The sequence below is a fragment of the Phascolarctos cinereus genome, unplaced genomic scaffold (genome assembly GCF_003287225.1).
Source record: "Phascolarctos cinereus isolate Bilbo 61053 unplaced genomic scaffold, phaCin_HiC Scaffold_5;HRSCAF=322, whole genome shotgun sequence".
NCBI classification, from domain to species: Eukaryota; Metazoa; Chordata; class Mammalia; order Diprotodontia; family Phascolarctidae; genus Phascolarctos; species Phascolarctos cinereus.
Window position 1 is genome coordinate 294,352,677 of NW_027555958.1, and position 25,416 is coordinate 294,378,092.

General features: G+C 43.5%; 1 protein-coding gene across 3 annotated transcripts; it reads left to right on the top strand.

The window, feature by feature from the left end:
* The first annotated feature begins 313 nt into the window (after positions 1 to 313).
* DCAKD (dephospho-CoA kinase domain containing) lies at positions 314 to 22,864 on the top strand. Of its 3 annotated transcripts, XM_078155961.1 has the most exons (6): positions 314 to 826; positions 8,814 to 8,983; positions 14,317 to 14,488; positions 15,066 to 15,269; positions 19,213 to 19,300; positions 22,133 to 22,864. In XM_078155961.1, exons 3-6 carry the CDS (start codon positions 14,377 to 14,379, stop codon positions 22,407 to 22,409), a joined length of 681 nt encoding a protein of 226 aa, XP_078012087.1. In that variant the 5' UTR covers positions 314 to 826; positions 8,814 to 8,983; positions 14,317 to 14,376; the 3' UTR covers positions 22,410 to 22,864. The 3 variants fall into 3 exon arrangements, with proteins under 3 accessions (XP_078012087.1, XP_020853234.1, XP_020853236.1); XM_020997575.2 differs by lacking the exon at positions 8,814 to 8,983; XM_020997577.2 differs by lacking the exon at positions 8,814 to 8,983 and having other exon boundaries at positions 314 to 634.
* Positions 22,865 to 25,416: the final 2,552 nt, after the last annotated feature.

Below are 25,416 nucleotides of genomic sequence, written 5' to 3' on the forward strand. Positions count from 1 at the left end.
GAAGATAAGCTACTGGAGGGGCCGAGACTCCATCCTCCGTTGGGGTAGGCTGGGCACTCAAAGAAAACTCGTTTGACGGATTCTCCCACTCATTTTCTTCCATCTACTTCTTTCACCCTCTACTTTATCCCTAGCTCAGACCCTAGGAGGAGAGGGGAGAAGTCACGCCCCTCCTCGTTCCAGCTTCGGGCCCTGGGCGAGATCTCCCAATAAGCACGGCCATGATTGGATCACTGGCCCGGCTCGCCCCAAGCTGACCAATGGTGGTGCTGCCTGTTGCTGGGTCGGTGAGGCCGTGAGAGGCAGCTGTTTGAAGGGAAAGGAGAGATAGGGAAAAGGTGGGGCCGGGCCCGCAGGTGGAGGTGAACCTCGGGAGTCCCTCCGGCCGGAGCTCCTCTCCTGCTTTGTCGTCCCATCCCAGGCTTCCGCAGCAGGGCGGGCGGTGACCGCGCGGTCACCCGTGACCGTGCCCCTTGATCTCGGCCGCCCGTGGCTAGGGGCGCGCACGGTGACTGGGCAGGTGACGGTGGCGTGGCGCGTGACGCCACGGCCGGGAGCCGGACCTCTCCCCGCTCCCCCCAGTTAGAGCCGCGCGGTCTCGCCTCGTTCTTCCTCCGCGGGCCCCCGAGGCCAGGTAGGCGAGCAGGTGGCCAGCCGTCCCCTCCCTGGGCCCCAGGAGCTGGAAGCGAGGGACGGAGCCGGGACCACTGCCCCGCGCCACCCCGTCCGGCGGAGGACCAGCTCGGGGCAGGAAGGAGGCTTCCGGACGGGCCCTCTCAAGCGTGGCTCTTTAGTTTTACCAGGAGAGAAGGCGGTTTTCAGCCAAGTGAGCGCTGCCCCGAAGCCCCTGATTTCTAAAGGACCTTTAAAGGGCTCAGGCCTTTTGGGGGTTGTGACCCAGCTGGGTGGAGGGGACGGGAGTTAGGTTAAACGACACCTCAAAATAAGTCAGCCTTTCCTCCTCCCCGCCCCCCACCCCCGAACACGTGTTAAAGCTCTAGGTGAGGAACAGGTGAGCCTCGAGACTTTATTTTTTTGCTCAGAAAAGCCCCAAATAAGGTGGTTGAGGCTCATCAAAGTACTCCCCCAGTAGCAAAGTTCTTTGAGGGCAGTATCTGTTTAACTTCTACGTCCTTCAGTGATTGGCACCTAAGTAGTGCTTACCCTAGTCAACCGATTGGTAAATGCTTGGGTGGAGTCTGTCCGTCAGCTTTTTTTTTTTTTAGGTTGGGAAAGAGGGTAAAAATACCCCCAATCGTCAAACTGGAGAAGGGATTAGGTATGTCAGAAGTTAGTGCTTTAGTTGACTCATCTGTGAACTTGGGATGGTGCCCCCTTCGAGGGATGCAGCAAAATAAAAATGATGCAGAGGTTTTTTAGCTTTTCTGAGTAGGTGATGTGCAAATAGATGTCTGTTCTTACTGATCTTACAATGAAATCTCCCTCAGTGCCTTCAGCCCCTTCTGAGTCACGTTATAGTGGCCTAGTCTGGAGAAACTTTGGATTTGGATCGAGTTAGGTGTGTTCAAACTTTTTCTCATCTGTAAGAGAACAGAGACTTGAAAGGGGATTTGCTTCTCCCAAATTCTTCTGCAATCTTTGTGATCTTGTACAATCTTTGTCAGTTTAAACTGCCAGATGGCCATATAGTGTTGTCGATGCTTTGAACTCCCCTTATACTTTTTTTTAAACTAACTTTAAATTAGTCTTCCTGGTGCTCCTCTCAGAGAAAGTGACTTTAAGAAGAAGCCAGCCTGACTGTTATGCCAACCAACTTCATTAACTCTTTTCTGGTTTTCCCCAATGCCACTATCCCTAGTGAATTTACTGAAAATATAGATTGCAGTTGAATACCTTTACTATCGTGGAGACCATTTTCTTTTTTGGCAGGGAACGGTTCCATCTTGAACAGATTGGAAGTAAGAGGTAATTATTAACTCCTACTCAGGTGATGTCCCGGACAACTTAGTTTGCAAGATTTCAATTGAGTGCAGTAACTCCACACTCTACTCCCCACCCTCCCTTCTCTCTACTAGCAACATAATTCATTTGAACATCTACTAAGTAGTTCAAGACCCCATGCTAGTCACTGAGTGGGCTATTAAGATTACTATGACATAGGTCCTGCTCTCCAGGAGCTTTTAGTCTAGTATAAAATCTATATGATGTCCACACAACAATGTATCAGAAGCAGGATTTGATCCCTTTTCTCTCTCATTTCAAGTTCAGCACTATTGGCTGTGCCATACTGCTTCTCATGATACGAAGTAAACTGTAATGAATGACACTTTTTCACTATGCAGAAATATGGGCTGACAATCCATTTGTGTGAATTTGGAACCAGTATAATAACTGGACCTGCAGGATTGATGTCAGTTTAGAACAGGTTTCCTGAAACTTGTGGTTTAAGGAAGCAACAACAGCTAAAGTTCATTATAATTGGTTTCCCTTGTGGTCCTGTGCATTTTTATTTTAGTTTGTGCATTTAAAAATATTATTCTGGGAAGAGGTACATAGGCCTTACCATAATACAGAAAAGGTTCAGAAACCTTGACTTAGAGGGAGTTGCCCCAAGGATCTGTCCTTGGCCCTTTGCTATTCAATATTTTTATCTGACTGGAAGGCAGAGAAGACATACTTGTCAAATTTACAGAATAACATGACACTTGGAGAGATAACTAGTATGTTGTATAACAGTCTGGATCAAAAAAGAACTCATCAGAGTAGAGTGATGTGCTGCACGGAGTAAGATTTTGATTTGGGTTCGGCAAGTCAACTTCACAAGTACAGATTGGGGGAGACATGTCTAGACAACAATTCCTATGGGAAAAATTCTGGAGTGTTTACTGGATGGCAAGCTTTTCAGGAGTCAATTTGACATAGAAGCCAAACAAGTTAATGTGATGCTAAGTTGCCTTTAAGAAGAAAAAAGGCATAATGAGCTCAGAAGGAAAGCAATATACTTTGATCTGGTCAGGCCACATCTGAGTTTAGTTCTGGGTGCCATGTTTTAGAAAACACATAGACAAGCTAACATAAAGAGGGAGACCAGAATAAGGACTGTAGAGGACTATAGAATGTGCCATGTGAAGATTTGTTGAATGAATGAAAAACTTGTATTAAGTAATTACTAATACAAAATTGAGTCTTTACCCTCAAAGAGCTTACGTTCAAGTGGGAGGATAACATGTCTAGGGGAGTAGTGGCCAGGGAAGGGTATTTTGGCCTAGAAAGCCACAGGGATGGTAAATGGAGTAAAAGGGAAGTTGATCAACTTGACTGCTCTGGAAGCATTGGCAGTATTATTTTGATTACAGTTCACAGAGCAGGTAGCAGGTAGTATACTTTAGGGCACAGGGTGGATAGCTGGAAGGAAGCAGGGTCTAGTGGTTGTTGGCTGGCAAAAGAGAGGTGCTATATGAGTTTGTGCTCATTGACTCATTAGTTAAGACAGCTCAGTCTGAGTAGGGGAGTTTCTCCTCAAGGAGTCCATTTCTTATTGGGGAGGGGAGCGCACAAAATCTAACATACGTAAATATATACAAAATACAAGCTTGTTTTGGAAATTGGGAGGCAGTAACCCCTAGTGGAATCAGGAGAAGGTCTTGTGGGGTCAAAGAAGCATAAAAAAATACACGGAGAAAAAGATATACAAAGGATCAAGGTAATTTTATTGTTACTATTTTGCATTGAGTATATGTTTTTTAAACTATGTAACTAGTTTGCAGTTTCATATATAGTGCTCTTCCATTGGTTGTATCTTCAAACGTTTGTGGCTCTGTAAGTTTGCAATAGAAAATAAAATGTATTTTTAAAGGCTTTGTGTAGGAAGTATAAGCTAAACTTGGAAGGAAGCTAGAGATTCTTAGGGATGAGGACAGAGTGCATTCCATGGTGTTCAGTCTATGCAAAGATAAGGAATTATGAGATAGAATGTTTTATGTGAGGAGCAGCAAAGAGTGTATTTTTGTTGTACTAAAGGATCTGTGGAGGGGAGTATAATGTGTAATAAAGCTGGAAAAGTAGGCTGCGGCCAGGTTGTGAAGGGTTTTAAATTCCCAAGACAGTTCCTAGAGCTACAGGACTTTGACCTGACAGGCACCTCTTGAATACCCCCTGGCCTCCTCACTGACTCTAAATCAGGGCATAGGGTGAATAGCTGGAAGGAAGCATGGTCTAGGGGTTGTTGGCTGGCAAAAGAGAGGTGCTATAAGACATCTCAGTCTGAGTAAGGGAGTTTCAAAGATAGAAATAGATCTGTATCTGTCTTTCCCCCCAGCTAAGAGCAATGGATTTACTCAGGAGCTTCTACTGAGCTAGAAACATAATTCAGATCTCAAGACTGCTGGTCACTTACCCCAATTATTGTGATCCAACTGTCTCTCAGTATAGAGTTTGATTCTATTATGCTTCTTATTCTCTCTTGAAAATTCCTGACACCTAAGGGGTTGGTTGGGTAAGCAGAGATGAAAGAAGGCAAGAAGGTATGAATGTGAAACTATAAGCAGTATGGATAGAACCCAGAAAATTTCAGGAGCCTTTTTTTTTTATTGGCTAAAAACATTAGTAGCTACCCAGTGGCATTTGGGATGATCTCCTCAGAGTATAGAACTCGGTGTTAGAACTCCTGGGTTCTTTTTCTCTGTTGACCACTGAATGAAAATGTATCTTCCCTAAAATGAACTTTGGTTTCCATCTTTTCTGCCTGGGGACTAGGATTAATTCTCCCATGTTTCTGTCTTCCAGGAGTGAAGGTGGTGATGTCCAGAAGGTGCTTTGAACAAAGAAAAGACTCTTGTTTCACATCCACTTCCTTCCTCCCAGTGGCACTGCTAGCCTTCAGATAAAACTAAGAGATGGCAGCCTCATGTGCTACTTAGAAGGGAGTGGCAGCACCCACTGACTCATCAACATCTCTTCACTCTGGAGGCCAGTAATTGGCAGATTGGAGAGGAGTGAATAGTGCAGGCTGCTTAATAGGCTGAGTGAGGATTGAGATCACTCACTGGTTTAAATAGCTGCTTCTCCCCCATAATGAAAGATTAGGAATGAGGAAGCTGTATATAAAAATAGTACTTAACAGTTAACTGTAAAACAATATATTTTTGCAACTGTTGGTTCCATGAGAAAATAATTGGGTCCCAAGGCAGGGAATGACTCGTTTTCCTGAATGATTATATTGATCACTGGAGCAAAATATATACATTCCCTTTGGTAAGCAGTGAGAGGGGAAAGCTTCTGGCTTGTGTGCATGCACCGCATGAAGTCCAGGGAGCCAGATGAAAGAGGGGGAATGTGCTGCATTAGAGATGCAGGTTAATGAAGAAGAGGGCCCCTGGCTTTGTGTAAACAGTCTTTTGCCTCTATGCAGGGTAAAATGAGAAACCAGAGACTTGGTTTCTCCCCTGAGTTCTAAGCTTTTCTGTAGGGAATGGAGGATTGGAAGGGCTTTCTCCTTTCAAATCTCAGTTTCATGTTCTCAACAGATCCATTTATGGAATGTTTTTTAACAATTTCAGTGTGAGAGTCTTACCGTTGGCACGTGCTTATGTAGAGAATTAGCCAGGCTGAAAAGTAGATGCCCTTGGTTCTAGCCCAAGGTTTGTCCCAGTTTTCTATGTGACTTTGCTTCTTGATCTTTGTCCCCCAACAAAAAGCCATCCCTGTCTTGATGGAGTTAGGACCACTGGATTAATCCTCTGTATGTTTAGACACTTGGACCTATGAGGTAGCCCACAGTTTGCAAAGTGGTACTATTTTCACCCTTACCCTGCCCCCCAAAAGCATATTATCTTGGACAGGGGTTCTCAATATTTTTGGGGTCCTTTATCCCTTGGCTTTTTGTAAATCTTCCCAATTGCCCATATACATATGAAACAGATTAACGTTCTATGAAAAAAACTTTATTTGGTACATAAGCCTTTTTTTTTAGTATCATAAAGTTGTTAAGAATTCATTAGAATAGTCAAATGAATTAAAAGACCCTTGATTCTGTTTCCTGTCAACTGACAATTTTATTCTTGGTGTGGTTTTTGAAAAAAGCTATCCAAATATGTTCACTCTCCAGTTTCTTGCTTTGGATTTGATTGAGGACTGAGATAAGTTGTTATAAATAAAAATCTTTTGTGAACACATTAAGTAAGAATGATATGTGCTTCTCCAAGGATACACCAAAAACTTTATCACTGAATTGGTTAGAAATCAGTTTGGAGTTTCTAGTTATTTTAGCAGTCAATTAACTCATCTTTCACTGGATCATTGTTGCTGATTCCCCCCCCCTTTTCATATGAAAAAGTTTTCATATCCAAACCTTATTCATTTGGCTTTGATCAGCAGAAATTATTTTTGCAGCTGCCTCTTTCAGATGTGCTATAAAGCTTCTCCTTTTTCTACCCTGCACCAACCACTTCACCTTTGTTCTTTCTTCAATCCACAAAATTTTTCACCAGCAATACTATTTCAGTAGTATGATATTTCACCAGTTGAATACAGTAATTCACCAAATATAGTCTGTATCCCTTTGACAGACTTCTCCTACACATTAGTAACCCCCTGGTCTGAGGGAACATACACAGTATGATCACATACTTAGAGACTTTCACGGGATCATAGAATTGGAAAGGACCTTCAAGACCATCTAGTGCAAACCCCTTACTTTGGAGGTGAGGAAGCTGACTCTCATGACTTTTTCCTCAAAATCATCCTGTCTTCACAACTTTCCTGTTATTTTTGAGGGCACTGCTATCCTCCAGCTGATCCAGGCTAGCACCCACTTTAGTACTCAAACTTCTCACTTGCACTCACCCCATGTGCCCAACTGTTAATCATGTCTTATCATTTCTACCTTCACAATATTTCTCAGATAAATCCCTTTCTCTCTACTTACACACCTGTCCCTCTGGTGCTTGAACTATTGCAGTAGCCTTTTGGTTGTCTCCCTACCTCAACTCTCTTTGAACTCTTAGTATATCTTCTACTCAACTACCAAAGTGATTTTCCTAGGGTCTCACCATGCCACCTCCCTTCTCAGTAAACTCCAGTGACTTCTGATTACCTCCAAAACAAATACAAAATGTACTGTTCAGCATTTAAACCTCTTCACAGACTGGCCCCTTCCTACCTTTCAAGTCCTCTACTTGACTCCCCTGGTCATCCACTATTAATTATCCTGCTATGCTGGCCTACTTGCTTTTCCATCTCCAGACTCTGTGTCTTTTCACTGACTGTATCCCAGGCCTGGATTGTGTTCTGATCCACTGCTGGTGTATTCCTTTTGAGACTACTTTCACCTACTTTGTATGTATCTTGTACATACATAGTTTATGGCATGTTATCTCCGCCATCAGAATGTGTGCTCTGTGAGGACAAGGACAGTGTTTTTGCCTTTCTTCCTCAGAGCTTTGAGAGTGCCTAGAATATAGTAAGGGCTTAAAAAATGCTTACTGACTGACTGACTTGACTGGCATCATGCACCTAGAAAGTACCAGAGGTGGGATTTGAAGCCAGGTCTTGTCATCTCCAAATCTAGCACTGTATCCACTGTGTCATGCTGCCTCTGTGAGGCTGCTGTTATTCTTTTTTTCCCTCAGCTACTGCTAGTTCAGGTTTACAGCCCTTCCTCCCCTTTCCCCATGTGTGATGTTCCTCCTTGTTCGGACTTGGATTCCTTTGATGTGGAAATTTGTGGGGGTTTTGGACATCAAGGAGATTTGCTTGTCCTCTTGTGCAGATGGTCTAACCCATCAACCAGCACGACTTTGTTAAGTACCTACTGCATGTACACTTGGTGCTAGGGGCACAAAGATAAAAATGAGTGTGATCCTTGCCCCCAAGGATCTTCTGTTGGAGGAGACAACTCACACTTATATGTGTGTTAAATTTAATGTGTTAAAAAAAATCCAAGATAATTGTTTTGGAAGAAGAAGGCATTAACAGAACGATCAGGAAAGGCTTCATATAGAGCTCTCTCTTCTTCTAAATTTGTAATCTAAAAACTGTAAAGAAACTTAATCCAGGAAAGAAGACAATGTGGGAGGTAACTCCAAGAAAGAGGCTGTTTTATTTGCGAGGTGACCCTAGAACTGTGATTTGAAAGAAGCTTATTTTGGAAGAGAGCTTAGACTGAGAATTCCAAAAAAGAAAGAATTGGATGTAATTATAACTGTGAACTGATCCCCCAGTGTCTTTTCTGTGGCCAGTGATTAAATCATCTGGGACTAATTACCAATTCATTCCTCAGTTTGCATATTTAATAGGTTCTAACTTGTACTATATAGTAGAAAGAACCCTGAACTGGGATTAATATGTGGATTGTAATCCTGGTTCCTCCACCCACTACACTACAATGTCCAGGGGTGTTCTGGTAAATATTTAACAGCCAGCTTTCTGGTGTGTGGGTGGTGGTGGGGGAGAATATGGTCATAAAGGCCTTTGAACTTTAATCTGCATTGTTAACGTTTTATTCATAATTAATTCTTAAGTCTAGACAATCAACAAAACAGTAAATCAAGTCCTGATTTTGTAGCTTTTGAAGGTTTTAGAGATGTTGATGTTTAGCAATGTGCTCTCCTGGGCCAATTCAAGCTAGCTTCTGCACACCCCTGAATGTAACCTTGGGCAAGGAGTTCTTCTAGCTTTTCTGCTTCCTCTGTTAAGTGGTGGGACTGGATGAATGAGCTTAAAATTTTCTTTCAGCTCAAATTCTTTGATTCTATGATTACTACCTATGGAGTTTAACTAACTGGATGCAGTTGATTGTCCTGGGGAAAGAAGCTCCTAAAAATTGGCCACTCATTCAGTGTTTTGCTTTGTAGGGGTAGTAGAAAAGAAGTATAGACTTGGTTCATGCCCAGAAGGAGTACTTGTGGTCTTCCAGAATGCCCCACACATGACACTTTATAGCAATAAGTAAAAGACTCAGAAGACTAGAGTTGGAAAGAGCCTTAAGAGGGGTCATCCCTCATCTTCTAGCAATGGAAGGATTGTAAGTACTTCTCCACTAGTCCATCTTCCTAGAACCTGTATTTGAGCAGCCACCTGGGGAGGAAGAGACTCCTCAGTATCTAGTTCTGAAGTTTGTACTTCTCATCCATCTACTGGCATATAAGTTGTCCATTTTTTTTTTCATTTTTCTATCCTGTCTCCCTAACTAGACTACAAGTTTCTTTTTTAGGTAATTAGGGTTAAGTGACTTGCCCAGGGTCACACAGCTAGTAAATGTCAAGTGTTTGGTCTGAGGGTGGATTTGAACTCAAGCCCTCCTGACTTCAGGGCCAGTGCTCTATCTGCTGCGCCACCTAGCTGCCCCTAGACTACAAGTTTCTTGATGGAACCATGTTTTCTTATGTCTCCATACGCAAAAGGGCTCTATGAATGTTTGTACAATTAGTTATAGTGTACTCCTTAACCTTTAAGCCAAGGAGCCCAAAGCCATCCCATCCTTGTATTTTTCATGCTCCTGGCTTTCTGCAGAGAGAACAGCTGTGCTTTGTTTTCACAGACAAACACAGACAGATGAAATGATTTGCCAGAGATAAACCTGAGGCTAGAACTTGGGTTTCCTAGCACTGTATCCTGGCTGCATTGCTCTTTGTGATTCTGTCCAGAGTTAACCCTCTCCTCTCCATGAAGGGGGGAGGTGGTGGTAATGGTATGATATTCAAGAGAACCAGATCATTTCTTTTTGCCTTTGGAGTGTATTATTGTTTCCCTCCCCAGCAGATTTATCTTCCTAACTATGATTTCAATTAGATTAATGTTAAAATGAACTTGTGGTCTTTGGATGTCCTGAGAAGAGCAGAGAAGGGACATAGCCCAGGTTTGTCACGTTAAGTAGGTTAGGAAGAAGGCTATTACACTGGGTGACCTTCGACAAGTTCCCTAATTTTTCTGTGCTTCTACCTCATCTGTCAAAAAAAAAGGTTTGGAACTAACCGTGTTTAAGGTCTCTGCAAGCTATAAAATTGGCTGATTCTGTGTCTCTAAGGTTGGCAATAAATAGGGTGTATCCTGTGAGTACCAGGGCTCCATCCAAACTCCCTTAGTTAATGTCACCGCTTAAAAAAAAAAGGCATGCTGCTTGATGATGCTGAGCAGACGAAAATATATCCATTTTACTTCAAGAGAAATAGGCATAGAATGGGAACAAAGAGCTTGGATTATAATGTATATTGTTGGGTTGTCCACTAGCTAGGTGATGCAGTGGATAGAGTACTGGACTTGCATCAGGAAGATTGGAATCCAGATCCTACCTCAGACACAACTATGACCTAAACAAGTCACTTAACTTCTCTAAGTCTTAGTTTTCTCATCTGTAAAATGAGGATAATGTTAGCAGTAACCTCAGAAAGTTATTGTGAGGAGCAAATGAGATAATATATGTAAAATGCTATGTAAATGCCAATTGTTTTTATGTTTCAGGCTCGTTTGAATGAAATTCTCATATCTCTTCTATTTGTAATGTGGAAGTTGTCTCAGGTGACCCCATTAGAGAAAAAATGATTACAATTGCAAAATACAGAACCAATGAGTCCTTTGATTTTGGCTTACCATTTTAGACGACAAATTCTTTGAGGGGAGGGTAATTCTTCATAGTGTCCAGTCAGTTGTCAATTATCTGTGTGAATTTTCCATAACAAACTTTAAAATTCTAAATTGGCTTTCCCTAGCACATATTTGGGTTGTTTCTTCCTCCATCACTTGATGTGTCCTTAGGGGAAGAAAATTAATTTCAGTATCAGCTAACATAATCATAATTAGTATGGTAAATTTGCTGCTGCTGCAAAAAAAAGTAGTCATATGACAAATTTGAAGGTCTGTAAGAAATGGTTTTAGATTAACAACTGTTTGGGGATTATGTGTCCTACTGTTCCCTTCAATCCACACAGATATTTGAGCCCTGATTCTAGATGACAAGAATATGGAACAACTACCTCTCAGCTTAATTTGGACCTAGAATGCCCAGAAATGGTATCTCCATTTGTTCTATTAGCTACAAAAATGCAACATTGCTTTAGCAGTGAAATCATAAAAGAACACTGGGTCTGGAGGAAAAAAATAGTTTTTTCTAAAATGGGATGTGTCATCCCTTTTCCTATAGGCGGGTAGGTGGTATGTTAGGCCTAAAGTAAGGAAGACCAGAGTTCAAATCTGGCCAAAGACCCTTACTAGCTGTGTGATCTTGGATAAATCATGTAACCTTTGTCTGCCTCAGTTTCCTTACCTCTAAAATGGGGATAATATTAGTATCTACCTCCCTCTCCCAGGGTTGTTGTGAGGATCAAATGTGAGAATATTTGAAAAGCATTTAGCACAGTATCTGACACATAGTAGGTGCTAAATAAATGCTTGTTTGCTTCCTCACTTCCCCATTACTTTTTAGAGTATGAATCCTAGTCAGGGTTTTTTATCTGAAAATGAGATGAGAAGGTTTCATGAATGGCCATGTTTTTAAATCTTTGATGGGGTTACCTTATATTAATCTTTTATCCCTGTGGGTCACTGACCTTCATTAACAGAAAAACAACAACAACTTCATCCTTGTCATAGGTTATATAGTAGATTCATTTATAAGCACAAACATTTCTGTCTTTAGTACCCCTTCTGCGTCACAGAGCCTTCTCCTGGATTCTAGGGGAAGACCTAGAACCTCTGTTCCTCCTTTTTTTTTCTCCCTCTTTAATCTGGTCTCTGGCTAGCTGTGTGACCCCGGGCAAGTCACTTAACCCTGTTGCCTCAGTTTCCTCATCTGTAAAATGAGATGGAGAAGGAAATGGCAAACCAGTCCAGTATCTTTGCTAAGAAAAATTTGCAAAAAGGCATCACAAAGAGTTGGACATGACTGAACAGCAAACCTTTCTAGACCTCAGTAACTTCATATGTAAAATGGACTTGATAAGCACCAAGGTTCTTTTAAGACTCTGTGATCCTGTCATTCCTCAGGAAGCCTGCATATGTGAGAAGAGAAAGGACACATCTGTGAAAACAAAAAAGCATGAAGAATACATGCAGGAAAAATGTGCTACCATGTACAGGTGAATTACATTGTAACTCACCACTTCTCTTTGGTAGATTCCTCCTGGAAACTCCATTTTGAGGAAAGGACCCTGGCTGGCCATCCTTCCATTCCTCTCCTGGCTCTGCTTCTGATTCCAGGCTTTACTACTTTGCCACCAATAGAGAACTCAGTGGGTTCCCCTCCCCCCATGTCATATTCCACCATTAGGATGTAAACTCCTTAAGAGCAGGTACTATCCTTGTGTTTGCTGCCTAGCACTTCACCCTGTGGCTGGCACATAGCCTTTAATAAATGCCTGTTGATGACTGATAACTAGTGGTTGTAAGATAGTAAATGCCACTACTCAGCTTCTCCTCACCTCCAACCCCCCAAAATCACTCACATTGATGCCTTGGCTTAGCTAGAACCTCCCATGAAGACCCCTTTTGCTTCTTCCTCAGCCCCTCTTTGCCCTAGAATTTCTTCTTGGCAAAAACCCTTGCTCCAGCAGGCTTAGTGGCAGCTGAGCATAAGCTGCTGTTTGCTTCTGAGCTCCCCATCTGGACGACTCCTAGACAAGAAAGGAAGGATTATTTATCTCAGACAGACTAAACTCACTCAGCCTTGAGTCCATTATAAGCCTGAATTGTGGGATTGCTTTGCCATCTTCCTGGGAGGAAGCCTTAGAGAATTTCTGGCTAGAGGGCTGGACTGAGTTGAGTACCTGGGCACCTAGAGTGAATTTTTAAGGTCTTTAGTGATTTTTTTTGTATGCTTACAGGCATGCTTTTTCCTTTCAGTGAGCCTCAGTTTCTTAGTCTGGAAAATGTCAGGTGACCTATTTTTCTCCTTTAGACAGAGGGAGCTTACATTTTTAAATCACATCCTTAATTTTATCTATGGCAACTTCTGCTGTGGAACTCCCTCTATCAATACAGATCATCATTTTCTCTGTAATGGCGTCCTAGAGAGTTGTCTCTGGCAATGAAAGGTTAGGTGACTTGCCCAAGGTCATATAGCCAGCATGTGTCACAGGTGGGAATTGAACTCTCGTCTTTCTGACTCTAGGGTGAGCTCTCAAACCACCAAACCACCTTGCTTCTCAAAAAATGGTTTATAAGAATGAAAGATTGCATCCTGCACGTACCTTGAGCTCTTCATATGCAGCTGCCAATCTGTATTCCTCATTTGAAACCTGACTCAATAAAACTTGTATCTATTACAAGGGAAGTATTTCTTAATTAACCCTACTTGACCTTGTTCAGATACTTTCAGTACTTACACATTTATGTAATACTGTGCAGGTATATAAACTCCATGAAGACAGGGGCTGTGTCTAAATTATCTCAGTGTCTCCCCTAGTGTTGCTACACTGTAGGCACCATTTATTAAAGTGGTTGGTTGAATGAACATTTATTAAGCATTTACTACTTGGCAGGTACTGTAGTAAGAACAGGGAATACAAAGAAAGGCAAAAACAACCCCTGTCCTTGAGAAGCTGACATTCTAGTGAATAATTTGCCATCATAGAGCTTACAGTGTAACATGTAGGATTGTTGCTGTTCGGTTGTTGCAGCCGTGTCCTGACTCTTTGTGACCCCATTTGTGGTTTTCTTGGCAAAGATACAGGAATGGTTTGCCATTGCCTTCTCCAGCTCATTTTACAGATGAAGAAACGGAGGCAAACAGGGTTAAGTGACTTGCCCAGGGTCACACAGCTAGTAAGTGTCTTGAGTTCAGATTTGAACTCAAGATGAGTCTTCCTGATCCAAGGACTGGCACTCTGTGCACTATGGCGCAACCTAGCTGCCCTAGCAAGTAGGATAGGACACTTTAAATATGCAATGACTATAAATCATCATAATGCAGAATAGAATATGATGGGAAGTACAGTATAAGACCTGAAGTAAACTGTATGAAATAAATGGCATTTGTGCTTATTGAAGTTTCTTAGTAAGAGTGTTTTTCATTCCTTTTTTTTTTTTTGGTGAGGCAATTGGAGTTAAGTGACTTGCCTAGGGTCACACAGCTAGTTGTCAAGTATTTGAGGCCAGATTTGAACTCAGGTCCTCCTGACTCCAGGGCTGGTCAGTGCTCTATCCACTGTGCCACCTAGCTGCCCCTTCATTCCTTTCATGTAGATGTGTTCTATCCTCCCTCCTTGAGCTTCCTCAGACTATAAATTCCTCAAAGGCAGAGACTATATCTTTCAGTTCACACTGTATCCCTTCCCCATGACAGACAAAAACATGCTTTATTGGAACAGTTGCACTCTTTCCTGAATTCCAGTCTTAATCATCTGTGTTTGTTTTGTTACCTAGGGATTCCCTGCCCCCTCTCCTGTTGGGCTGGCTGAGCTGACCAAGTCTTGCTGAGGCAGGATGTTCCTGGTGGGCCTGTCAGGGGGCATTGCCTCAGGAAAGAGCTCAGTAGTTCAGGTGTTCAGGGATCTGGGCTGTGCTGTGATCGATGCAGATGCCATTGCCCACCAGGGTGAGTTGGAGGATGGGAAAGGAGGGGATTCAATTCAACAAACATTAAGCTGTTCCTTTGTTCAGAGAGAGACGTCCTGCACTCGGGGGGGGGGGGGGGGGGGGCTTATAGTATAATAGGCAGGAAACAATAGACATCTCCTCTTCTTCCATGTCCCCAAATACTTTTAACAACCTTTTCCCCTCTCTCTTTCTTTTAGTTGCCCAGAAGGAGTTGAGGGTGTTCCTGCTATTCTTTTAGGCCCAATAGGTGGCAGAGTTGATACTTTATTCTAATTTCCTTTTCTCTTTTTCTGCTGCTATCACTGTCCTCTCTTTTAAAAATACTTTTTCTTTTGGAACCCGTTTCTGAGATAAGGAATTATTTACTCTCCTTAGTCCTCTAATTCTGCATCTTTATTTTTTTACAAGTAAAAAGGTAAACTATACCTCTTCCTTTAGGATATTCAAGCCCCACATCAAAGTACACTATCTATCAGATTACATCACCATTCTTGCCTGGAGACTTTTTAACTGCAGTGGGATTATATCTTTCAGGGTCTAGTCCTGTGCTTACCTCTTTTCCCCTCCCTTGCCAGTGGTAAAACCAGGCTACCCTGCCTACCATCGTATTGTGCAAGCCTTTGGACGTGAGATCCTGCTAGAGAATGGTGAGATCAACCGCCAGGCTTTGGGAAGCATCATCTTCCGCCATTCTGAGAAGCGGAAACTGCTGAATGCCATCACCCATCCAGACATTCGTAAGGAGATGCTGAAGCAGATCCTGAAGTACTTGGTTCAGGGTGAGATGCCAGAGGCTGGAGACTGGGGGGGCAAGGAGGGAGGCTGAGGTGTGATGTTTCCATTTTGAATTCTGGGACTTCCCTGATGACTATTGGGACAACAGCCTTTGTCCTTCTTACCTTTGTAACAAGTCGGTTATGGTAACAAGGAGAGAGTGATGGTGGAGAGTTGGACAGTAAGGCCAATCAATCAAAACATTTATTTGATACTTAGTACAGAATTCTATTCTAGGCCCCACGAGAAGGAAGGATACATGTGGAATAGAAGACATATTGTCCTCACCACTGAGGAACTTGAAACTTTACATGATAATGCTTTTGATTCAGTCTAGGGGAGGTGGACTTGTAGCTGACTTTTCTCCCTGGTAGTGAGAATGTATTATATTGAATTATAATTCACTCTCTTCAAATTCTCTTCCTAACATGTGGTATTCATTTTTGCAAGATGGCTAATCTATGGTTTAAAGGTGCTACCTGTGAAATAGGAATTTTTCCCCATTGGGAAATAGGTAACCTTGACCTTGGTAGCATCATGCTAGAAGTATCTGAAGTAACTAGCCCCCAGAACAAATGGAGACAATGCAGTCATTCGTGAAAGTTATAGAAGAATACATACATAAGGACTAATAAATATAATTATGAGGAGTAACTAGTGTTCAAGGGAATAAAGAATAGAATGGGACAATCAGAGGGAGCATTTTCAGTGAAGGTTTTCTGGAGGAAATGAGTCTTCAGCTGGAGCTAAAACAAAGAAAAAGGGATGAAGGAGTTCTCAGAGATGGTCCAACTAGGGGAGGCTAGCCTGGAAAGGTTTTCAGGTGAGAGTGAGCCAGACATATGGAGGGACACACAACAAGATGATTTGCTGCAAAAAAATCACTGACATTTTAAGAAGACTTGAAGGTTTATAAAATATGTCTTTTGAGTCTCAAAACACCCTTCGAAGGTTAGTACTACAGGTATCTTATCTCCATTTTAGAAATGAGGAAACTGAGATTCAGAGAAGTTACAACTTACCCAAGGTCATACAATTTACATTTTGGAGGCAAGTTTTGGACCCAGGTAGCTCTTGATTCCAGATGCACTCCTCTGGGCTGCCTGGCTTCTAAGACTGGAAATAATGGAAGAAGAAAGTGGTTTGAAAAGGTTAGAGAGTAGGAGTCATTTGGCTATTGCTTAGGTTAGTATCCTTTCAAAAAATGCACCAAAGTTCCCACATCTCAAAGAACTGAAGTATAGCAGCAGCAATAGGGAAAATGTAGCCTTTATTCTCTGACACATACACCATAGCTGTCACTCTCAGAACTAATACATTTTTAATTTCTCCCCCCCCCTTTTCCCCAAACTCCTGAAGGGCAATCTTTAAAATTCCCTTGTGGAAGTGGCCACAACTACTAAGAGAAGCATTATATTTAGAACATTAGATCGGGAAGCAGGATTTCTCCAGCCTATTTCTGGCCTCCAAGTAGTGTGTGTAGCCAAGATCTTTTCCTTGCTACTTTGCCTGCTTCTCCTTTACAAAGCCAGGAAATGTTCCTTCTTTCCTCATCTTTCTTTCTGTCTCTCTGGGGGTCTTTGCTGACAGTGTAAAGACTCTGACTCAGGTTCAGAATGGGACCATGAGCTTTTACCAGTCTGGCTTGTTTGTCCTCTCTCTCACACTGTCTCAGCCCTCCCCTCTCCTGTCTTCTTTCTGGATGCTTGTGCCTTTGTGCTCCTTTACCACTATCCCACCCCCGTTGGCTCCAAGAATGGAACCCTGTGCCTTTCATTTGTGCCCTTTGCATTCCCTCCCAGGCCAGTTACAAGTACATCTGTAGGGCTCGAAGGCGGCAGGCAGCGTAGCTTTCCTTCTGAGATTACTCATTGGATAATGTCACCGGCTCTGAAACATTCTCTGCACTTCCCCCACCCCACCCTGTCTCACTTAAATAAAAGCCAGTAAGCTCTTTTCAGCTCGATAAGGTGAAAAATGGGGATGACAGCTGTGGCTTCCACAGTCCCAGTTTTCCCCTGATGAGTGTAACAAATACAACTGTCAAAGTTGGTATAATCAAACGTCAGATAAGATCACCAGCTGTTGGGGGAGGTCTCTGTGTAGGCAGAAGAATGTCTTAATAGAGTCAGGATAGTTTGCAGAGCTTATCAAGCAGGAGGGATGTGACAGCTGAATGGACCTTTACTGGCGAACCAAAGCACTGGCCATAGGCTCCCATGAGGAGCCCGAAGGAAAGGACACACGGAAGGGAGAGGCAAAGGGAGATAAGAGGTTTTAAAAGGAGCTTGTGTTGGCTCTGGCCCTGACGTGGGTAAGCAGTGCTGCCAGCCTCCATTCTCAGTTCCCTTCATGCAGTCTGGTCTTTGTTGCTTTGGGGAGTCCCATGTGTTTCTCTTGGGCTTCTCAGTCGGCAGAGCTGGGTGATTGGGAAGCAGGTAGCTTGGGTTTCCTCCCTGGCTCACTGATCTTGAATGTCAGCTCCACTGTGAATCAAAGAGGGAATAATCCTGGAGCATTTATGTGTAATAATAATCCCTCATATTTGTGGCATGTTTTACAGATTCCTGATCATTTTCTTTTTTTCCCTTTCTTTCTTTCTTTCTTTCTTTCTTTTTGGCAGTTGGGGTTAAGTGACTTGCCCAGGGTCACACAGCTAGTAAGCATCAAGAGTTTGGTCTGAGGCCGGATTTGAACTGACTTCAGGGCTGGTGCTCTTTCCACTGCGCCACCTAGCTGCCCCTCCTAATCATTTTCTAGGGGGCAGCTAGGTGGTGCAGTGGATAGAGTGTGCTGAGCCTGGACTTAGGAAGACTTGAGTTCAAATATAGCCTCAGACACTTACTAGCTCTGTGACACTGGTCAAGTCCCTTAACCATGTTTGCCTTAGTTTCCTCATCTATAAAATGAGCTGGAGAAGGAAATGGCAAACCACTTCAGTGTCTTTGCCAAGAAAACCCCAAATGGGATCCCAAAGAGTCAGACACATCTGAAAACAACTAGACACACAAGCATTTTCACTGAACATTTTCTCATTTGACCTTCACAAGATCCACTTGAGTCAGGACAGATGGTATTATCCTCATTTTGCAAAAGAGAAAACAGGCTGAGAGATTAAAAGCCTGGTGCTAATGTGGCCATTGGTTTTGTCCTCTCCAAAATCAACTTTGCATGCAAAGACAATTTCCATTCCCTGCTGAGAGTTTTATCCCTTGACTCCAGTCCGTCTTTTTACAAATTCCATTTGGTCATGAGGGGACTAGGTAACTGCAGCCTGCCATCGTAGGAATAGAATTCCAATGACATGTCCCACTGATGTTTAAGGGATGTCATATTCAAATATGGCCCAGGCTCTTTAGAGAGAACATCCAGTCTGGGCCTTGGCTTCAAAGGACCCCATGTACTTGGTCTCATTGGAGGCAGTGTGGCCTTGCTTAAGCTATCAGCTTGGCTACCTCGGGCAGATAAACACGTCTTTCCCCTCAATCTCTGTAGCCACAAGTCCCGGTGTTCTGTCTTTGCCTATAATTCCTCATTTCAGTGCCTTTGCACCTACCTCTCAATATGTCACTGCTCTCCTCTCTTCCTTCTGCGCCATCCCACTTCCCATCTAAAACAAACAAACAAACAAACAACCCTTTGGTAGTTCCATGCTGCCTACTGAATAAAGTCTAATTTCCACAGCCTAGCATTCAGTGCCCTCTACATTTGGTTCCACACAGCTTTATTTGTTTCCTTTCATTAATCTTATATTTCAACCAAACCAACCATTCTCCAATACAAGGCCCCAAGGCCTTGCCATTTTCCTAGGTCAAAATCCAGCTCGTCAGCTGAGTCACGGTGCTTTTCTTGTCACTTAGTTGAATAAAGAAAATAGGGTATCTAGAGCGGGAAAGGATGATGACTGGCTCTTCTTATTCTTTTGGGCGTTTTCCTTCCTCTCCCCAGGGTACCGATATGTGATCTTGGACATTCCCTTGCTGTTTGAAACTAAAACAATGTTACGCTTCATGAAGCACACAGTGGTGGTATATTGGTGAGTTGGGATTCCGAAGTGGAAAATGCCTGCTGATCTTGGGATAGAGAAAGATTCCCTCAGGCAGTGGTGGGACATTTGCCTGGGCAACATCGTTCTCTGTTTGTCAAGATGAGAAGTTAAGACCCCAATGAACTGGGCCCTGAATATTGACCAGTCTGATGTTATGCAGTTGAGCCTGGTAGGGAGGCGGTCCCACTCTTGCTGATTTTTGTCACTGGGTCTCAGGGCTTTATGGTACATGGGGAGAGCTCCCCCTGCTGGCTGTTACAGGCGTACAGGCAGTTAAACCAAGATGAGCAAAGCTGTCGTCTGTAATAGCCTTTTGTGTTCAAAACAGATTGCCTTCATGTCCATTTTCATTTTATCTTCCCAACACAAGGTAGGACAGGGATAATTATACCCATGTTGCCAATGAGAGAGACACAATAGACACACAGACATTTAGGGACTTGTCCAAGGTCACATAGTGGTTGAGCTCCTATACATGGAGGAACTATGAGAGTACTAGTGAGCAAGTGAAGCTGATTTATTCTACATTGACCCCTCGGGGGTAGTGGGACAAAGCAAATAAAATCCAGGCTTAGCAAGTGGAGGAGGATCAAACTGTCAAGGAAGAATGAGTCATGGTCCCTAGTGATCCAGTAAGCAAGAACAGATGAGATACCAGGGCTGTCTTCTGCTCAGATGCTTCCTGGATGCCTCCCCCAGTTATTTGGGAGGCACTTGGTTTCTCAGGTGTTTTGGATTCAGGGTGGTCCCCAGGAGAGGATATATAGGAAGCACATGATAGGAAGTAGTATTGGGCATGCTACCTTAGTACACTAAATATCCAAGACTACCTGCTTTGTGGCCCTTTGCCTTATGTTGTGCCCTGTTTTTATCTTAGGAAGTGACTAAGTGATTATCCTTTTCTTTTTTTCTTTTTTTGGTGAGGCAGTCAGGTTAAGTGACTTGCCCAGAGCTAGTAAGCGTAAAGTGGAGTCAGGGCCTCCTGACTCCAAGGCAAGTAGTTCTATTCACTGCACCACCTAGCTGCTCCAAGATGTGATTATCCTAGGGTATAGTCAAGTCATCCAAACTATCACATAGCTGAATATGGGATCTTCCCTCTAGACTATCAGTTCCCTAACACTATGAGAATGAGCCAGATTTCAAGTTCCTAGGTCTCCAATTGACTTGCTTCTTTATCTGTGAAATGGGTATGATAATACTCATGCTACTTACCTCACAATGTTGTCAGCAAAGTACTTTGTAAACTGTAAAGCATTATATAAATGTGAGCTGCTATTATTAATGCAGAGCCAAACCGTCCCACCAGGAACTGACCCCATGACTTAACCTTATTAGCTGTGTTCTGCAGTGAAATGCCAGTAAGATGAAATAATTGGGGAGTTCATTGTGTGGGTAAGAAGAGTTTGTTGTATATGTCTAACCCACTTATTCCTCCCTTGGTTGTCTTGCCAAATTCCAATATATGACAAAATCTTCCCATTTTTCAAATGGAGAAATTGAGGCTTGGTAGAAAAATCCAGGAGACCTGGAGGCTGACTCACAGCAAAGATGGCAAGAATCAGCTTTTATGTCCAAATTTCTCTAAAAGCTGCTACTAACCTCTGCTGTTTTACCATTTTTTTTAATCAGCCAAGGTTGTCCACTAATCTAATAGGTATTAAAATAACAACATTTCTAGTTCCTATGCAACTGGCCAGCCCATTTTACATTTGGGGGAGACAAAAGGCCCAGAAAGGGAAGGCACTTGTGGGATTACAGGGTCTAAAATGGGGCTACTGCACATTTCTTTTCTAGGCTGGCTTGTCTTCCTTACAAATTCACAGTTATTCAAGAGAGGAAGGGACACCTCAGGCATAACAGGGAACCTACTGAATAAGTCTTGGGACCTTGAAAGTAAATTCTAGGTGTGAAAAGGATCTTTGGATTTCTAGCAGAAAAATCACTGGAGCAGCAGGTAGCCTTACATTCCGGTAATTAGCTGACCCCAAGAGCTGAGGTCATTTAAAATTCCTTCCAGCACCAAACACAGTGCATTGGACAGGGAAGGCTTTTGATAAATGGTAGTTCAGTGTTGACTGAATGTGGAAAGCCCTTAATTGTCTCTAAACCCGCCCACTGCCCAAACACATATAGCCCTTAACTTAGCCACACTGGCCACATCCTCAGTACAGGTTGGTTGCTCTGCATAGCTTTCTGGATTCGGGGAGTGGCAGTGGGAGGAGTTGGGACCAATCTGCAAAGGGAGGAGAAGCTTCATGATGGCCCTAGGAAGCTATTCAGAATTCAGCCAGCAGCCCTAGGGCCTCAGGGGAGCTAACTGAAAGGGCTTAGCTGGTCGAGACAGCCCTTTAAGTAAAGGTCACACTGACTTGGCCAGAAACCCTAAGGGGACAAGAGGAGAGAGCTAATGTCACCAACTTGGATTGCTGTTTATGAAGGGTTAAGTTGAAATTCTGGGCTGCAGGGCCATGGCATAACTAACATTTCATGTACCTGGGGTTCATTCTAAGACATGTTCTTTTCCAAAGGCATATTAAAGAATTGGGGAAGGGGACAAGAAATATAAATGGAGATTGTTTTCAAATCCACATTCACTACTAACCTTGCCTGGAAGCACAGATCTGCTATATCCTCTCTAGGATATAGTAGGACTACAGTTGAACTGGAACCAGGGTATCTGAATGAGAGGGACCCAGTATGTACTGAGAAGCATTTCTCTGTGCCTTTCTTCCAAGATAAAATGTCCCTAGTGGGTGGAAGTGGGGTGAGGGTCTTCTTCTTATTTGAGCACTGTCCCCTTTCCCTTCCTCTCACCAGTGACCCCCAGACCCAGCTGTCACGGCTGATGCAGCGGAATGGGCTGAGTCGAGAGGAGGCTGAGGAACGGATTGCAGCCCAACTGCCTCTGGAAGAGAAGCGCCAACTGGCTCAGCACATCCTGGACAACTCAGGGGAGTGGGAGGCCACTCGCCGTCAGACCCTCCACCTGCATTCCCAGCTAGAGGATTCTCTGGACTTTTTACCATTGAGGCTTGGCCTGTTTGCTGGTTTTGTTGGCATCATATACCTGTTGTCTCAGCACCTCCTGCTTTAATAAGGCCCCCAGCCCCTTAAACACCCACTTCCAGGGCTGACAGCCTGGCCTAATGATGCTGAGGCCAAGCAACAGGGTCTTGGACGCTGCTGAGGAGAAGGCAATGTTCTATCCTGTCCCTCCCTCCCACAGACTCTGAGCTCTTTCCTTCCTCTTGTGTTGGGCAAGCCTGCTGGGCTGAGAGATTGGGGGAAAGGTTGGCACTATTGTCATAAAAGAAACAGCCTTTGGAGGGGACACTGACTACTCCTGAGTTAGGAACCAATTTACTGATGTCTCTTTTTCCTTATTCTGTCCCAGTGGCATCTTTGTGTGCATCTTTAAAGAAAGTTTCCTTTCTCCCCTTCCCTCTCTTCATCTGCATTGAAGTGGCTCCTGTGGAGCTTTGGGTAATTGTAGCTCCCTAGTACAACATGTTGTTCCTTGCTAGTTCAATAAATGTCCATGAATGAGCACTCTTCATTTCTCAGAGACTAGGACCTATGTCCTCCACTCGGAGCCCTTGTGGGTGGGTGTGCATGCTTATGTGTTGTGACATGTATAGACAGAATGTAGTATCCTTTCTATAGGCCATGGTCTGGAGTCCATGCACCCCTTTTTGAACTGTCTTGGGTGCTTTCATTCCTGATAGTGTGCCTACAGTGGAAGGATGAGCCATTCCCCCCCTCCACTGCCAGGTTTCTCCAGGGTCTCTTCCTCTCCTCTCCTCTCCCCCCTTGCCTTGTGAAGTTAGTGAGACTTTCCAAGGGGAGTCTCCCTCTCAGCTTGGCATTCCTGCCTGACTTGGATCAAAAGGAGGTGTCTCCCTCCAGGGCCCCTATCTTCCCCATTGTTACTGCACCCAGGGCAGCTGTGTCGCTTGTGCTGCCCTAGTTATGCCACTGCCTTAGAGTGACAGCGACATTTGAACCCGATGACAAGCACAGGATTTCTGGATTTGGTTCATCGCCACAAAATGGGGCTGTGTCCAGCTTTGAAACTGGAGGCTGAAACGGATTTCCCCCAAACCCAGCCCCCCTTACTCTTTGTGATTCCATTCGAGCCCCTCCACTTGGCTGAAGCACATATCCCTACCTAAGCCTGCTGGTGACTCTTGCTCAACCGCTGCACCCCCTCTACTTTTCTGTGTTCTTTGCCTCACCACCATTCCTTCTATCCCTAGGTATATATTGCAATAAAAAAAAAAGTCTTTTCCTTCAGAACATAGCAGACCTGCTGATGATGTGTTCATCCTGGGGCAAGAACATCCTATTAAGCCTAGAAATAATTGTGATAAATGCTAATAGTGCAGTGGCCACATTTTGTGCACCTTTCCTCATAGCATGGTATGCTTTAGAGACATCAGCTCGTTAATACTTAGCAAACCCCCAAAGGGGAAATAGGTTCCTCTGGTTCACTGGCTGAGGAGAGATAGGCAAGGAGGAATTATTGTCCCTATGGCCAATGGGGTGGCATTACCATTGGTAGGGCTTCCCAGGTCACCAAAGCTAGCTTTTAAATGTCTCCTCCACTGCCACTACCTTAGAAGGAAAAGAGACTGGAAACTTGGGGAGTTCTTTCTAGAGGTAAGAGCTGCCCTGATGACCACAGTTCTTAGAGGGGAAGAGATGAACAGGGTAGCTGTAGGAACAGCTCCATTTTTTCTCCCTACCCCACCCCACCATTTGGCCCTTAGGGCTTTCTCTGCTGCTGATTGTTAGGGGCATTCATATGCCTTGTCCACTGGGATCAAGTAGGATCCCCAAACCTATCCACTAAATGACCTGGAAACTCCTATTTGTTTAGAGTGCTGGGCTATAGCTGGCTAGAAGAGAGGACTTGGGCCACCCAGAAACAATTAAGACATGTGGTACCCACCCAGAAATGGACCCAGAAAACAGATTCCAGAAGCCCCAGAGCAAGAGTCACACAGAGGTAAAATCCCTTTTCCACCAGTAGGTGGAAGCAACATCCTGAAATCAGCTCCAGTCTCTAGAGGAGAGCTGAGAGATGGAGATTACATTCTCCCTGCTGTTGCTGCGGCCTGACATTTCCTTCTGCCATTTCTCCCCATCTTGGCTTTGAGAATGGGCATAGGCACCCTCCCCTCCCTTTTCCCTTCCCCTTTAGCAGTCTAGTGAAGCCTATAGACCTTTTCTCAGAATATTTTGAAATGCATAAAATAAGATTGCAAAGGAAACCAATTATATTGAAATACACTTATCAAAACTTTTTTTAAACCAAGTTCATGAACCCCAAATTAACCCTTGCTGTAGAGGGAAAGCAGACCAAAGGGGCATAAAAAAAAGAGGGACAAGAGAATAACCATAGCTTTGAGCTTTCCAAGGTCTAGGGGCTTTCGTTAAAATTGCTAGGCTTCTGGCATCTTTATTCCTTCAGGCAGAAGTAGGGGCCTCAGACCTGGGGTCTGCCTGCCCATTTACTTAGATTACCCAGCAGGTGTCCCAAAGCATACTCCAAGGTCAGGAGTTATTTTCTCCTTTAATATAGTCACAGAGACAAGAGACGGTTAGGAATTGGTTCATGTAATGTGAGATTTTGTGATAGAACCCCATGAATCCTACCACCCAAGCTTTGGCTCTTAGGCACTTAACCCTTTTCCTATCCTTTTGCTAAACTGCATGACTTAGAAGGTAAAGGAGAAACTCTGGTACAGGTTGTAATCCCAGAAATAATGAATGAGTCCAATCTGTTCGACAAACATTCAATTTAACAGATAGTAAGATCTTACTATGTGCAAGTTCTTATGATAAGAGTTAGGAATATAAAGATGAAAAATGACATAGTCCCTTCCCTTAAGGTGCTTACTGTATAAAAAAGCAGATATGACCTCTTTGCAAATAAGCATGCTACAAGGTAGGATGTGAGAGACCCAGGAGAGATCTAGATAAAGTATTTAAAAGAAAATTTGAGGCGGGATAGATCCAGCCAGCCCAGCTTCCTGTGTCAACAATAGCATCATGGGAAAAAAGATTGGGGACAATCCTGGCACTGACCTTCTATAAAG